Below are 14,510 nucleotides of genomic sequence, written 5' to 3'. Positions count from 1 at the left end.
AAAATGTTGGGTTTTTTGCAGATGAGGACTTTATGAAGGGTTTGGTCCTTCTCTGCTTTAGTTTTGCTTCAGTATTTTGCCTAATTCCAGATTCGATCAATCTGCCTCTTTGAATAACTGAATATTAAGTATGATCATTTGTTGTACATAGAACTACTATTAAACTTTTTTGAAGAAAAGAAAGAATTTTGTGCTGCTCGTTTTCGTTTGTTCGGAGTATGTCATTTGACTTGACTTTGAAGTGCTTTTGGATATTCTAGGTCATTCACTTTTTCCAAACATCAGCCATTGTTGCTTAAAATGAAGTATTTAACACCAAGATGTCGGATGGCTTTATTTTTGATTAATGTCAAGATTGTCTTTTTTTGAAACAAGCACAAAAATGTTCCTGAAGTTTAGATTGCAAAAGCAAACCAACATTTCAAACCACAGGGAAACCGTTGACATTTTCCTATGTTTTAGCTTCTGAAAGGCGCCTCTTAGGTGTATTTTTATCAAAGTACTTCGAAAAGTTATTCATGATGATGGTGATGGGTAAAGAAACCACAAGCAACCCACAGAGAATGCAAAGTGTAGCTACAATTCTCCCAGCTGCTGTCTGTGGATATACATCCCCATAGCCCACCGTAGTCATTGAAATAATGGCCCACCACCAACAAACAGGAATAGAAGAGAGTTTGGACGAAGCGTCTTCCTTTTCAGTGTAGTAGATAAACGTCGAGAAGAACGATATTCCAACAGTAATGAAAAGAACGAGCAGACCCACCTCACATTGGCAGCTCTTTAGAGTTTCTCCAAAAGCTCTCACACCTTCTGAATGTCGAGCAAGCTTTAGCACCCTGAAGGCCCTCATTAATCGGAGAACCTGAACCACCTTCCCCATGTTGACCAGATGTTGGTTTTCCTCCCCATCCTCTTCATCCAAACTTTCAAAGGCCAGTGTCACATAGAAAGGCAAGATAGAAGCCATGTCAATCATGTTCAGAGGGTTTCCCAAAAAACTCAATGGCTGAGGAGCTGCTATGACTCGCAGGACAAACTCCACTGAGAAGAAAATAATACAAATGAGCTCCAGAGAGTCCAGGACAGAATGTTCACTGTCGGTTGCATACCTGAATTCGGGCATACTGTGGATACACATGGCCACAATGGAGGTCAAAATGACCAGGACGGAAACCGCAGCTACACCTTTGGAACACTTGGAGTGATTGGGATCTTCAAGAGTTTGCCACATGAACTTGCGCACATCTGAACACCACGTGCCCTCAAACCTCCACAGGTCACTGCCCACAACCGAGATCTCTCCAGACGACGCTGCATTACTAGACCGGCCAGACACATTCTGCTCCCGCTCATCTTTGCGCTCAAGGAACCATTCGAGACAGCAGGCTTCCATATCCAGCTCACTGATGCCCCAGTATTCGATCTCCTGACTGAAGCAAAACACACAGAGCTCCTCCACAGCATGAAAGTGTCCTGTACGGTAGAAGTTCAGAACGCAGTGGAAGACTTGCGGGCTCCTGTCGAAGTAGTATTCCTGCTCAGCGGGGCTGTAGTCATCACAGAGTTCCAGGATTGCGGCATCGCTGCAACACTGGATTAACTGACCCACACGCGTGTTGGGGAACCGGAGCAGAACACAGCGCTCCACCTTGTGCTGGGTGCCTCCAACGTTGAGATTAACAAGATCTTCCTCCCTGCATTGATGGTGGAGAACTTGCCCATACATCATGGTGGTACCGATTCATCGAATCTGGAAGTCTTGCCAATGATATACTTGCATTTTCTACTAAAACAACAGAAATGTGAATGTTAACTACATCAAAAGCACAGAAAACTACTTAATCAATGAAATTGATTAAATAAATGACCAGCATATAAACTCTAGATCAGGGTTCCTCAATTCTGGACCTTGAGATCCACTTTCCTGTAGAGTTTAGCTCCAACCCTAATCAAACACACCTGAAAAAAGCCAATCAAGGTCTTCAGGATTAATATATAGTTCAGTCATGAAACTCTAGATGGTGCATTCTGACGGGGTGTTAACGTAACTGATGATATTCAGAGAGTTAAACGACTTGGCACAAGCCGATTGGTTCATGCTGCATATGCAGCCAATGAGCTTACTGCCTTGCATTTATATGGCTGGCTAGCATTCACTTGAGATTCCTGCAGCGCGCTTTCAGAGTTCTCTGAAACCCTCCACCTTCCCCAGCTCCACCTGTATAGATCTGCTACGGGGTTATTTTATATGCTATTTGTGCAGCAGCAGTATGTCTTAAATACTCATGGCACCGTATCGCCATATGCATTGGAAGTAGCAAGTCCCTATACTTGCTTGCAGCAGCAGCAACAATCTACAACTACAGCAATAACCAACAGCAGCAGCAATTCAGCAGCAGCGTAGCAGATCTGTTCCGCCAAGACCAAATACATTAACATTGTCATATCCATCACCATGCTAAAATGTTCCGAGAGTTGTCATGGTTGAACTACAAATTTGCAGGTATGTAGGAAGCTCCAGATTGGAGCTAATCTCGGCAGGAAAGTGGATCTCGAGGTCCAGAGTTGATGACCCTTGCTCTAGATTAATTTTGTTTAATGATAGTCCTGCAGTATGACATCCTATACTCTCTGTTTAAACAGTTTTTTTTTTTATCATATTAATTAAAATACATGGTACTTTAAAATATATGTCACATCACAGGACCAGTGAGGAAAAGCACATCATATAGTACATATGAATGAGATATGAATTAGCCACCAATCTGCCAAAACGTAAAATAGTTATAAATTGCCTTGAGATTGTGTTGGAAAAAACACACAAATAATATAATGCACATTTTTACTTATACTATTAACATTGATAAAAAGTTGCCATTAAGATGACATTATATTTGACATTAAAGAAACACTTCACCCTAAAAATGAAATTTCTGTTGTCATTTACTCATGTCATTCCTTTTCTGTGGAAAAAAAAAAAGCTGTTATTTTGTGAAATGTCTGTGTTTTCCCTGCATACAATGGAAGTCAAAAGGCTATTGTTGTTTGTTTCTTCTGTGGCCCAAAAATATAATAAATGCATACAGGTTTGAAACGGCACGAGGCTGAATAGGCTTACTGATGACATTTTGGATGGTTGCTTGCAAACATGTTAAAAAGTTCTGTGTAATGACTGACAGGGTCATCTTCAGGTAATGGTGCCACCATTTGTGTGCCATGACTTTCTGATTGATGGATTCTTGATAATTCAACAGTAACCTTTTCAAATGAAATAAAATATTATCCATTATGATATATCAGAATTATTTTAATTATATACAACAGTATTTAGACTGATGGCCTCCTTAACTTAAACTATACTGTCACTGCTGTAAACTGCTGTAAACAGATCCTCCCAGACAACCTAGACTGAAACTTATATCGTCTGAGCCTACTACAATTACAGATTCAAAATGTGACCGTATTTATTCTGTAGGTTAACATAAAGAGTGGCATTATTCAAAAAGAACACAACACTGCATTTGACAGTCATATCTGACAACATATGCACTGTTTATGTTTAATATTCTGAGTTACCTTAAAGTCATGGGGAGACACTTTTTTTAACACTGATTTGAGGATACCTGTAAATATGAAATAAATGGTAAATAAATAAAGGCACCTTTTTAAATAATCTGTATGTGGCTTTTCAACAGTTAAACTGTATCTAAAACAACTAATGAAACAGCAAAGAATGTAGAGTAAAAAATTCACCATTTGAAACCTGATGCTAGCTATATATATATATATATATATATATAGCAATGATGTTCTAGGGAATAGTAATGATATTCTAGGGAATGTTGTGCTTCTAATTTTATAGCAGCAGTTTGGACAGGACCCTTTTCTAAAATGACAATGCCTCTGTGTATAAGGCAAGGTTCAAAAAGAAATGATTGATTTGGTCAGTGTGGAAGAACTTGACTGGTCTGCAGAAAGCCAATTAAGTCCCAATCCCAGGTGAACACCTCTGGTGTGACTTTAAATGCAGACCTTGAGCCAAAAACTCATCACCAAACACCAATGACTTGTACACAACACTATATGGACACCCCCTTCTTTAGAACAGAAAAAGGCACCTTTTGAACCTTGCCTTATACACAGAGGCATTGTCATATGTGACCCTGGACCACAAAACCAGTCATGAGAGTACTTTTTTTTTTATTGAGATTTAAATCTGAAAGCTGAATAAATAAGCTTTCCATTGACGTATGGTTTGTTAGGATAGGACAATATTTGGCAGAGATACAACTATTTGAAAATCTGGAATCTGAGGGTGCAAAACAATCAAAATATTGAGAAAATCGCCTTTAAAGTTGTCCAAATTAAGTCCTCAGAAATGCATATTACTAATCAAAATTAAGTTTTGATATATTCACGGTAGGAATTTACAAAATATCTCCATGGAACATGATCTTTACTTAATATCCTAATGATTTTTGGCATAAAATAAAAAATGATAATTTTGACCCATACAATATATTTTTGGCTATTGCTACAAATATACCTGTGCTACTTTTTTGTTTGTTTTTTTGGTTCAGGGTCACATATTAGAATAGAAAAGGGTCCTGTCCAGACTGTTGCTATAAAATTAGAAGCACACAATTGCTTAGAATATCGTTATATGCTTTAACATTCAGATTTGTACTCATGGAAATTACTAAAGTAGTCAAACCTGTTCATTAGAAGGGGGTGTCCCAATACATTCCATTATGGATTTATTGTTCACTCCTTTTATGATTTTTATTAAATTATGATACTTATTTTTGTTTGCGCACTGTCCTAATATGCCTTCTAGACGTTTGAAACGTACAAACTTACAGCTAGAGAAACCAAGCATTTAAACATTATGTTATTAAGAAAGAGTCCTTTTAAAACCTTATAGTTAGGCTACTGAGATATATAACCAACGTGACATCTAAACCCAGAGTTTCCCATGAGTCATAACTACACTCAGACATCAGAAAAAAAAATGGTAAAAGAGAGAAATCTTACCGCGAATATAAAACCAACTGAAGATCACATACCCACGGACGCGGCTTCAAATCATTTGCGCTTTTCCGCACTGACGCAAAACTCTACAGAAACAGTCACTTTATCAATAATACATGATCGCTATAGGCACAAAGAGCCAGCGGTTTCCCGTTAACCTTTAAATCCAGGTCCACACCTAGCAGGGCGGAGAGTCCCGTCAACGAGCGCAGGAAGCCGCGCAGACTGTTTGAGTTCCTCACCTGCGCGCAATACTGTGCAATCAGACGGAACGCGCTCGAGACACAGTTCATCAATCACCTGCCGCTGAGTTCGGTCGCGCGTTTGTGTAGAAGACAAAGGTTAACAAAGATTTCATAATGGAGTGCTTTGAAATAGGGTATGTTTTAGGATATGGAAATATGAGTGTTTGAATTCATCAGGAGCTGTGTTGATTTATTTAATGATATTTGTAGGGCTTTATGGCTTATGGTCACTATAATAAGCATTCATGCAGATACCTCTGCAGGTAAGCCATGCTGTGCGTTCACTATTTTGTGTCAAGTCATGTAAATCATTACTTAATGGATAGTTTTCTTGATTGCAGATGGAATCCCAGCTGAATGTCTTGGAAATAGGGTACAGTTCATCCTCCCTGGCTCTTTGAGTGCAGGAGGTGCTTTAGAGCTTTATGCAGTCAGTAAGTTAATCATCCCTTTGTCCGTGAGCCAATGAGTTTAATACACCCAGGAATCAATTCAGACCTAATCTGGGCGTTTCAGATGACACACAGACAGTCCTTCTCACACCTCACCTGGCGACTCAATGTGGCTATACACAGAAATCTGATCCTTGGGGGAATACGATAGTGTCAGCTTCCCTACAGAGTTGTTATGCAGAGAACCAGGTTTGTGTCTTTATAAATTAAGCATTTCTTTAACGAGCTCTAGTTCTGGAGCTATAGTTTATTATGTAAATAACTAAGAAAATATGAAAGTTGAAATGTGGGAGTGGATGTTTAAGAAGGGAATTGTTTGATTTCTAATTGCACATACCTAACCGTTTTTCCAGTAGGGTGACAAGGAATTTAGAGTAGCCATGCAAGTTAAACCGTATGAATTCCCCACGCTATCTGAGAAAGTCCATGAAGTGTTCAAGTTCTGCAGTCACACCATGACTTCACGTGAGATTTTGTGTGAGACAAACTTTATGGAGGCAAGTAACTTATTTTCTTAAATATGTCAATTTTTAACTTTTGATTAAAATGAGGACATTTCCGACATTATGTGGAGGTTATGCATCAAGTTTGACCAGTGGCAGCTGGATAGTTTATAGGACTCATAGCTGCTAAATGTTGAGGAATTTCTTATCTAATTGTATAATGATCTAAGACTAGTAATCTAATGTGTCAATGGAAATGCAGTACTTGTGTTATTGCTACCTGCCTGTGCATGCTTATGTTCTGTCAGGTATCCGTAAGAAATGCTATACCAGACATCAAGACAGCACCAGTACAACAGCTGGTATGTATAATAATATTTTTAGTGGTACTTCAGTAAGTTGCTGGTGTCCCACACCATTTATACTACATGAATGATGTCTAAAATTGTGTGTTTTTAAGGAGTGTGTGCTGTTACTATTGCAAGCAATCGCACTGGAAGATCTTTGCCTGGAAAATAAAATAAGTTTCAAAAATCTCATTAGTTGAATCTAAAAATGTGTACTTACAAACAATATAGTATACAGTGTTGGGGAAAGTTACTTTTAAAAGTACTGATTTATAAATATTGCGTTACTGTAAAAAGTAAATAATTGCATCACTTAGTTAATTTTTATGGGAAGTAATGCATTACATTACTTTTGCGTTACTTTTTCTCATCTGGCTTGGGCTGGCTTGTTCGTTTTTAATATTAAAAAATGTTATATTTTTGGCAAATGTAAAAGCCCTTTCATACTAAAATTGTGTAGTATGGTTAAATTACATCATTGATGGTCAGCAGCAATGGTTAATAAAATGGGATTAAATACATAAAGGATTTTTGTTTACTTTAATTATTGTGGGGTTTTGTAATATTCTGCATTTGCTTTTCACTGTTTGTATTAATTTTTGTGCAAGTGAGATGAGTCAATGTATGTTCACATTCAGTTTACAACTGCAGTAACCATCATGTTCACACAGCGCGCACACCGCCTCTGTACTTACTCCTGATTTCTCTGAACATAAGTACAGGAGAGCTGTTAGTCAACAGATGGGAAAAAGTAACTGCCGTTACTTATTTGAAAAAGTTTATTTTTTTTAAACTAAAAAGTAATGTGACTTTACTAGTTACTGGAAAAAAGTAATCTGATTACATAACTTGTTACTTGTAACTACCCCAACACAGGTAGTATATCTATTTTTCATTGGTATTTGTGAAATGGTACGTCAGAAATACCAGGGTGGTTTACTACAACTGCCAATATTTTTGAGTGTGCATCCAATGATTTACTATCCCATGAGGCCATGGGAGTGAAGTCTTGAATGGCAGTGAAGCATAGCAACTAGGTCACATGGTAGATGTAATATAGTATATGTATAATATACTAATAATATATATGTAATATAGTATTTTTTTAATGGTAATAAAGTAAGTTTCTTGTAAAGTATCTACTCAGATGCTATGCAATTACAAAAGCAGCTATAGACAGAAGGGAAGTTTCCACAATAGGGAATGGGGGTGAGATCCTATTTTGGCCTAGCAACCACTAAAAACTCCCTAGCAACTATATAACAATGCACTACAAAGACCCCCAACACTTTACCAACCATATAGCAATATCCTGGCAACTAACCTAGCATTGCATGTGCAAGTGCCACTTACATTGTATTTTTATTTATTTATTTTTTCAGAAATAGTAAGTGGGTCTTCTACATTTTCACATTCTCCATAGATAATTTCATGATTTTCTTTGACACAGAATCTTCTGTTGTTCCTTTTTAACAGCCCACAGTTATACCTAACTTACAACTCTGGAAAATCCTACTGTACACCCCCGAAGAGAAGTCTTTTGATAAAGAGACCCTACAAGTGATGGGCTACAATGTTCAGAGTTCTCCAACACGACTGGTTATGCGAAGCCTACAACATGGTTGAAACCTTTGTCCAAAATGTATGAACGGTTTCATGTGCCAGCAAAAATACGGCGCTTTAATTTATCTGTAGTGCCTGAAGTATTTTTCCCTGTTAGGTTGACGATGTTGATATGATGGTGTTAAAATCAGTGGTCTTGTTCCGAGACCGCTGGATGATGGCTATAGTCGAGTCGGCAGCTGCCTGTCCAATCAGTGAGATTTCATTCACACACTTGTTATTTTGCCATTTTGGTGTTCTACATCTCATATTGCACTCTGATTTGACTTCAGATGGAGCTTCAGTTGTTAGTCAGATGATTTATTGCAAGTTCCTCTGCACATAACTCCTTTGGTGTCCTCGGAAGTGGAAATCCTGGAGGTGCACATGGGCATCAATGGCAGAAGGCTCACACCTGATGAGATGGAAAGCCGTAACTGACCTTCAAAGAGTCCCATGTAGTTGTTGAGATTCCTATTGGGGCTGCTGATGGATACTACAAGGTTGAGTTGTCAACTATGTTTTCTGTTTTCCATTTAACTTGAAAGTAATGACTAAGACCTTTTTTGTTAATTACAGAGTCACGTTCTTGAGGACCAGTACCATATCAGTTACACCATAGAACCCATGCTGGAGTTGCTGTGGAAGGAGGGCCAGGATAAGACCTCATATAAGGTCTTGTCCCCCATTACCACTCCTTTGACACCATGGCCACCCCAAGTTACAGACTGTGAGTGTTGAATTTAGGGCAGAAAGGCTTATTATATATATATATATATATATATGTATGTATGTATATGTAGAGTGAGAGAGAGAGATTTTTTTTTGTTCCAAGAGAATTGTTTTTATGTGATCAGACACTCAACCCGAGCAGATGGTGTTTGATGTATTGCTGGGTTACTTCCTACCTGATGTGGAGCTGTTGAATATCACCTTTGGCTCTGAATTACTCGCATTCTCTGAGATCATTAATAAAGGCATTAATCTGCAAGAGCACAGCTTCCCGAATGACACAAAAGACTCTGCTCTCCAGGTTCCCTTCTCTGAACCTTATGTCCAAATAAAGATATGCATTTCACTTTTGTCTATGCAGCTGTTATCCCAACTCATGTGATTTGCCTTGTCTTAAAATGGTTTCATCTGTAATGCAGATGTTTCGCCCTGATTTAAGAACCTACATACTTGATTTGGTCTTTGGTTTCGTCATCTTGCCTGAACATACAGCATTTTCACACTCCATTGTACTAGAAGCTTCTTTAGCTGACATTGGTAAGACCTTTAGACTGAAAAAGACCTTTTAAGAAAAAGAGTGGAGCAAGGTTCTGCTCCTGCAGATCTCCCTTTGTGCCAAGGGGTCAAGTTTTGACTAGCTTGTGTGATCCAGGTAGTATATAAAAACAACATTGTGGTAATAGTGCCTTATTATGGTTTCATCAGCCAATCAGCATTGTCTGATGGTAAATTTTTTGTTAACCATTGTCTGGGGGGTGGGGGACTACAGTAAACTATGCAGATCAAGGCAGATCTCTAGGAGCAGAATTGTGCATAACTGGGATGTGCTGATATTTACCTTTGTGTCCTTTTTCTGCAGTCCTTCCACATGTAGAGGGAAGTTGCAATGAGGACAGCTTCAACATTTGTCAAATATGGGAGCACCCCAAGTTCCCAAATAAAGGTTATTTTCACTTTGGTGTCACCACTTGTGGAACCACGCGAAAGGTACAAAGGTGCTCGCATCAAATATTCACACAACTTTTATGTATTAAGGTGATTCATTAACTCTTTAGCTTGTTCAGTTTGTTGAGGATACCATGATATACGAGAATGAAGTCACCTGGAAGAGAGATGTACCTTTGCCAGAGACGGTACTCCCTGATCAGGAATACAGCTTAGCCAGGTTAGGGTTTTGTTTAGTTTTTTTCTTCTTTAAACAATGCATGCCTCACAAAGCTTTGTCCATTGAAACAAGCATGTAGTGTTTAAACCTCTAAAGGGTTAGTTCACCCAAAAATGAAAATTAGCCCATAAATTACTCACCCTCAAGTAATTCTAGGTGTATATGACTTTCTTCTTTCAGACGAATCCAGTCGGAGTTATATAAAAAATTGTATTTGATCTTTCAAGCTGTTTAATGCCACTCAGCAGGTGTTGCATGCATCAGTCCAAAAGAAGCTAAATAAAAAGCGCCCATCCATAAAAAATGTCTCACACGGCTCCGGGTGGTGAACAAAGGCCTCCTGTAGCGAATCGATGCATTTTTGTAAGATAAATATCCATATTCAAAACGTAATAATCACTTTAATGTAGCTGCGCCAACAGTTGTACACGGAAGCAGCTCCGGGCTGATGACGTATGAGTTCAGCGTTGCGCATGCGCCGGTGAGTCTTGTGAAAACCAACGTTTGTTAACGGGAGCAAAGGAAGCCTTACTTTAGCAAAGGAAAACCAGTCTCCTCTTGGCTTATATCGAAATCCTCAGACATTCTTCTTTACAAATCCTCGTTTTGTACTTCTAATAAGTGACCGTTGTTTTGTTTTGATCTCTCCCCTGCGCTTCCACGTTCGTCACTTCTGAGCGGCGCATGCGCAATGATGAACTCATACGTCATCCGCCCGGAACTGCTTTCTGTGTACAACTGTTGGCGCAAGCTACATTAAAGTGATTATTACATTTTGAATATGGATATTTTTCTTACAAAAACGCATCGATTCACTACAGGAGGACTTCGTTCACTCCCCGGTTCTGTGTGAGACACTTTTTTTTATGGATGGCCGCTTTTTATTTAGTTTCTTTTGGACTGATGCATGCAACACTCGCTGGGTGGCATTAAACAGCTTGAAAGATCAAAGACAATTTTTAATATAACTCCGACTGGATTCACCTGAAAGAAGAAAGTCATATACACCTAGGATGACTTGAGGGTGAGTGATTTGTGGGATCATTTTCATTTTTGGGTGAACTAACCCTTTAACTCTCAGTTTTTAACCCTTTGCTAAACCGAATAAATCAACTACTAAAAAATAAAAGATTGTTTAATTTAATAAACGTGCACAACAAAAGGTCTGATGCCCAGTCCTTGTAAAAATGGCCTCTTAGGTCTGCATTCAGTAATTCACAGAAAGTGATTTCATTATTAATGAAAATATTTCATTATTAACGAAGAATTCGAAAATTCACTTAACATTTAATGGGCATACCAGGTGTTTGGCAAATGTTTGTCCATTTAAAGAGTTAAATTCACTTCAGTTTCCTTTATTGATGTATCAGTGTAAGCTTAGTAATGACTTTTATAGTAATACCTTTTATATTGTTACCACAATAATTCAAGTTGTAAACATTAAGCAGTTGTATGGTGAAGTACAACAATGACTCCAATGTAAATGAAGTCCGCTCATCTCAAACAGGTTCACGGTATCCTGCGTTTATATCGCAAACGCCACGCAAAGCATGATCTTTCATGCTGTTTCGCACTTTAAAGAGCCGCACGCAGATGTTGGGAAGGGTGAACTCCCTGTTAGCCTGAGGCTTTCTAAGGGTATGCAAACTACTTTGCTAATGGCTAATGTTTTGTTTTTGGGAAAAACATGCAATAATGAATCATTCGCATTAAGTCCAGGAATGCCCAATGAAGTAAATTGGATCCATAATAATTTCATGATGACTTTTAATTACATTGATAAGCCAGGGTTGCAGCAACTTTTTGTGAAAAGTGACTAGATCCTAACTTAAGACAAATGCCTGTTAGTCTGAGCAATGCATGGTATAATTTGAGATTGTTTTTTTCTTTCCCCCTTCTAGATATGGTTTACCGGCTCTTCTATTATGATGGCGACTACCCTGTTTTAAAGTTTCTGAAACAGCCTCTATATTTTGAGGTGGGTATGGATCACTCTAAGGACTCCAGGGTAGCAGTAGTCCTGGAAAACTTTTGGGCAACACTATCCAAGGACAAAGAATCCAAACCTAGATGGGATTTGATTGTTGATGGGTATGTTTGAAACATTGTATGCATTTGTGGAACATTTCTACTCGGTGCAGGTTCTAATTCTTCATCTCTTACCAGATGTGCCAATCCTAAAGATCCTGAACGGACCATCTTCCATCCTGTAATCGCAGATGACAGAGTGGACATCCCAGATCACTTCAAAAGATTTGAAGTTAAAACATTTGCTTTCAAAGAGGATGATGAGAGTTCTGAAAGTGAGGATGCCACCTTGGCCAGAAGGGTAAGTTGAAAGGTTTCCAGAAGGTAACGCTTTAGATTACAACCCGCAAAGAACTAAGTATACTGAATTTACGGTGTACGTTTCTGTAATTATAGTGTACCTATAAAGAACATACGTGTAGGTATAAGGGAACAATGTGTTACGTTTGGGTAATAAGGGGGTAACAAACAGATATGCAACCTGCAAAGAACTGCGTAAGTAAACTGAATTTACAGCGTAACTTTTTTGTAATTATAGTGTACCTATTCAGTACCTCCATAGGTATAAGGGAATAATATGCGAAGTTTGGGGAATAAAGGGGTAACAACCTGTAAAATTACAAATCATTTATACTGTAAGTATTTTGAAACTAAGAGGTGCTTATTCTAATATTACGTGGTATGTATGGCCTAAACAACAATCTTATGTTTGGGAATGATTTAGAAAGACGATATATACTTTTTATAATTTTATATTGGTATTTTATTATGCTCAATGTTGTGAGAATATACCCGGACAAACCCCTCCAGTTTTAAAAGAACACATTCCAGTCAGTTTCAAAAATCTCTCTCCTTTTCGTGTCGATTAGTTTTCTTGTATTTTCTACACATATCCCTGTCATGAGCGCCGCAAACACGGATCGCCATTCCAGCTGTTTCCAGTTCGCACTCACCTCATTCACTGCTGCACTTTTAAAGGAACACACTCCAGACAGTTTCAAAGTTGTCCCTCGTCTGCGCTTCGATTAGTTTTCTCCTATTTTCCACACATGTTCCCGTCTTAAGCACCGCAGTCACGTATTTCGTCGCACACAGAGCCGTACACGTTTGAACTCACGTGACTTGCTGCATCAAATATAAGATTGTTAGGTCATACATACCCTGTAATATTAGAATAGGTACCGCTTAGTTTCAAAATACTTACAGTAGAAATAATTTGTCATTTTACAGATTATTATTCCTTTATTCCCCAAACTTCGCATTTTGTTACCTTATACCTACACGGAGGTACTGAATAGGTACACTGTAATTACAAAAAAGTTACGCTGTAAATTCTGTTTACTTACGCAGTACATTGCGGGTTGTAATCTAAAGCGTTACCTTCCAGAATACAAATTCTTTATAAAACTGTTATTTTCATGTATTGTGGCTGGAACTGATAACCCTTTAACAGTTCATTTATTTTGCAAATTTAGGTTTTTGTCCATTGTGACGTCATTATTTGTCATGTCAAGGACACTCCTGATGGACGTTGCTACAAAGAGTGTCCAGAAGCTCAGAATCCGGATGGGAGCAGTTCGAATAGAGGTAACCATTTCAATTCAGTCGGGTGAAAGTGCAGTTTCTCATCTGTGACCGGTCTCACTATTCCACAGTTCGCAGAAGTTCAGGCTTTTCAGAGGAAGCCCTGCAGCATGTGTCTATAGGCCCCATTCTGTTGATATGAACCTGTAAGTTTAAGATTTCCAAATTATCTCAGGAAATGTACTTGAGTAATTCTGAAGGCATCAACACAAGGAGACTTCTGGTTTTGTACACCACTTGGTGCAACATGGAACTCGAGTGATGTCATATATCTGATGCAGATGATGATGTGAACCTGTGGACATCCTGCATTGAATAACACCTGCCTTGTGGATTTTCCACAAATAAATGTCTGTAACCGACATCTCTCCCATTGCAATTACTTAATGTAGATGCTGTGATTGTCCAAAAGATGGCGTCTCAAGTGCAATAAAGCGTTTTAACCCAATCGACTGAGTGGAAGTTTATCGTCTATTTCAGAAGATATACCACATAATAAAACAAAAATGCAGTTATGGGAATTATATATGTGACTGTTAAAAGCAGTTTAATGTATGCATATGTGTTTTTCTGGACCATTTATATCAAAACAGATGATGTAAAATAAATGGTGAAAATCATTGATTTGAATCCCCATGTTTTTGGATGAATTTCAGATTAATCATTCTGATAAATAAAAAATCTGAAATGAGTGAAACTCTTCAGAGAAACTCTATTGTGAACAGGCAAGTTGGAGGTCTGTTACAGGTTGAGCAATGTTTAAACAATCATCTCCGCATGTTTTTTTATTTTTTTATTTTTTATGTATTGACTGAATACTATTTAGAATAATTATAGTTGGCAGTTGTGCTGCACAAGAAATATTATGACCTTTTATT

General features: G+C 38.2%; 1 protein-coding gene and 1 pseudogene across 5 annotated transcripts; one reads left to right on the top strand and one right to left on the bottom strand.

The window, feature by feature from the left end:
• Positions 1–327: 327 nt before the first annotated feature.
• LOC107751293 (potassium voltage-gated channel subfamily S member 3-like) lies at positions 328–5,271 on the bottom strand. 5 transcript variants are annotated; one of them, XM_016566974.1, is made up of 3 exons: positions 5,038–5,198; positions 3,580–3,626; positions 328–1,789 (listed from the first exon to the last, which is right to left on the bottom strand). In XM_016566974.1, the coding sequence occupies exon 3, from the start codon at positions 1,730–1,732 to the stop codon at positions 452–454; it is 1,281 nt and encodes a 426-aa protein (XP_016422460.1). In that variant the 5' UTR covers positions 1,733–1,789; positions 3,580–3,626; positions 5,038–5,198; the 3' UTR covers positions 328–451. The 5 variants fall into 5 exon arrangements, with proteins under 5 accessions (XP_016422460.1, XP_016422461.1, XP_016422462.1 ...); XM_016566975.1 differs by having other exon boundaries at positions 328–1,786; XM_016566976.1 differs by lacking the exons at positions 3,580–3,626; positions 5,038–5,198 and adding an exon at positions 5,213–5,271 and having other exon boundaries at positions 328–1,786.
• Positions 5,272–5,393: 122 nt separating this feature from the next.
• On the top strand, positions 5,394–14,071 carry LOC107751292 (uncharacterized; annotated as a pseudogene).
• The last annotated feature ends 439 nt before the right edge of the window (positions 14,072–14,510 follow it).

The sequence above is a fragment of the Sinocyclocheilus rhinocerous genome, unplaced genomic scaffold (assembly GCF_001515625.1).
Source record: "Sinocyclocheilus rhinocerous isolate Xijiao unplaced genomic scaffold, SAMN03320098_v1.1 scaffold1132, whole genome shotgun sequence".
NCBI lineage: Eukaryota > Metazoa > Chordata > Actinopteri > Cypriniformes > Cyprinidae > Sinocyclocheilus > Sinocyclocheilus rhinocerous.
This window is presented reverse-complemented; position numbering and strand designations above follow the sequence as displayed.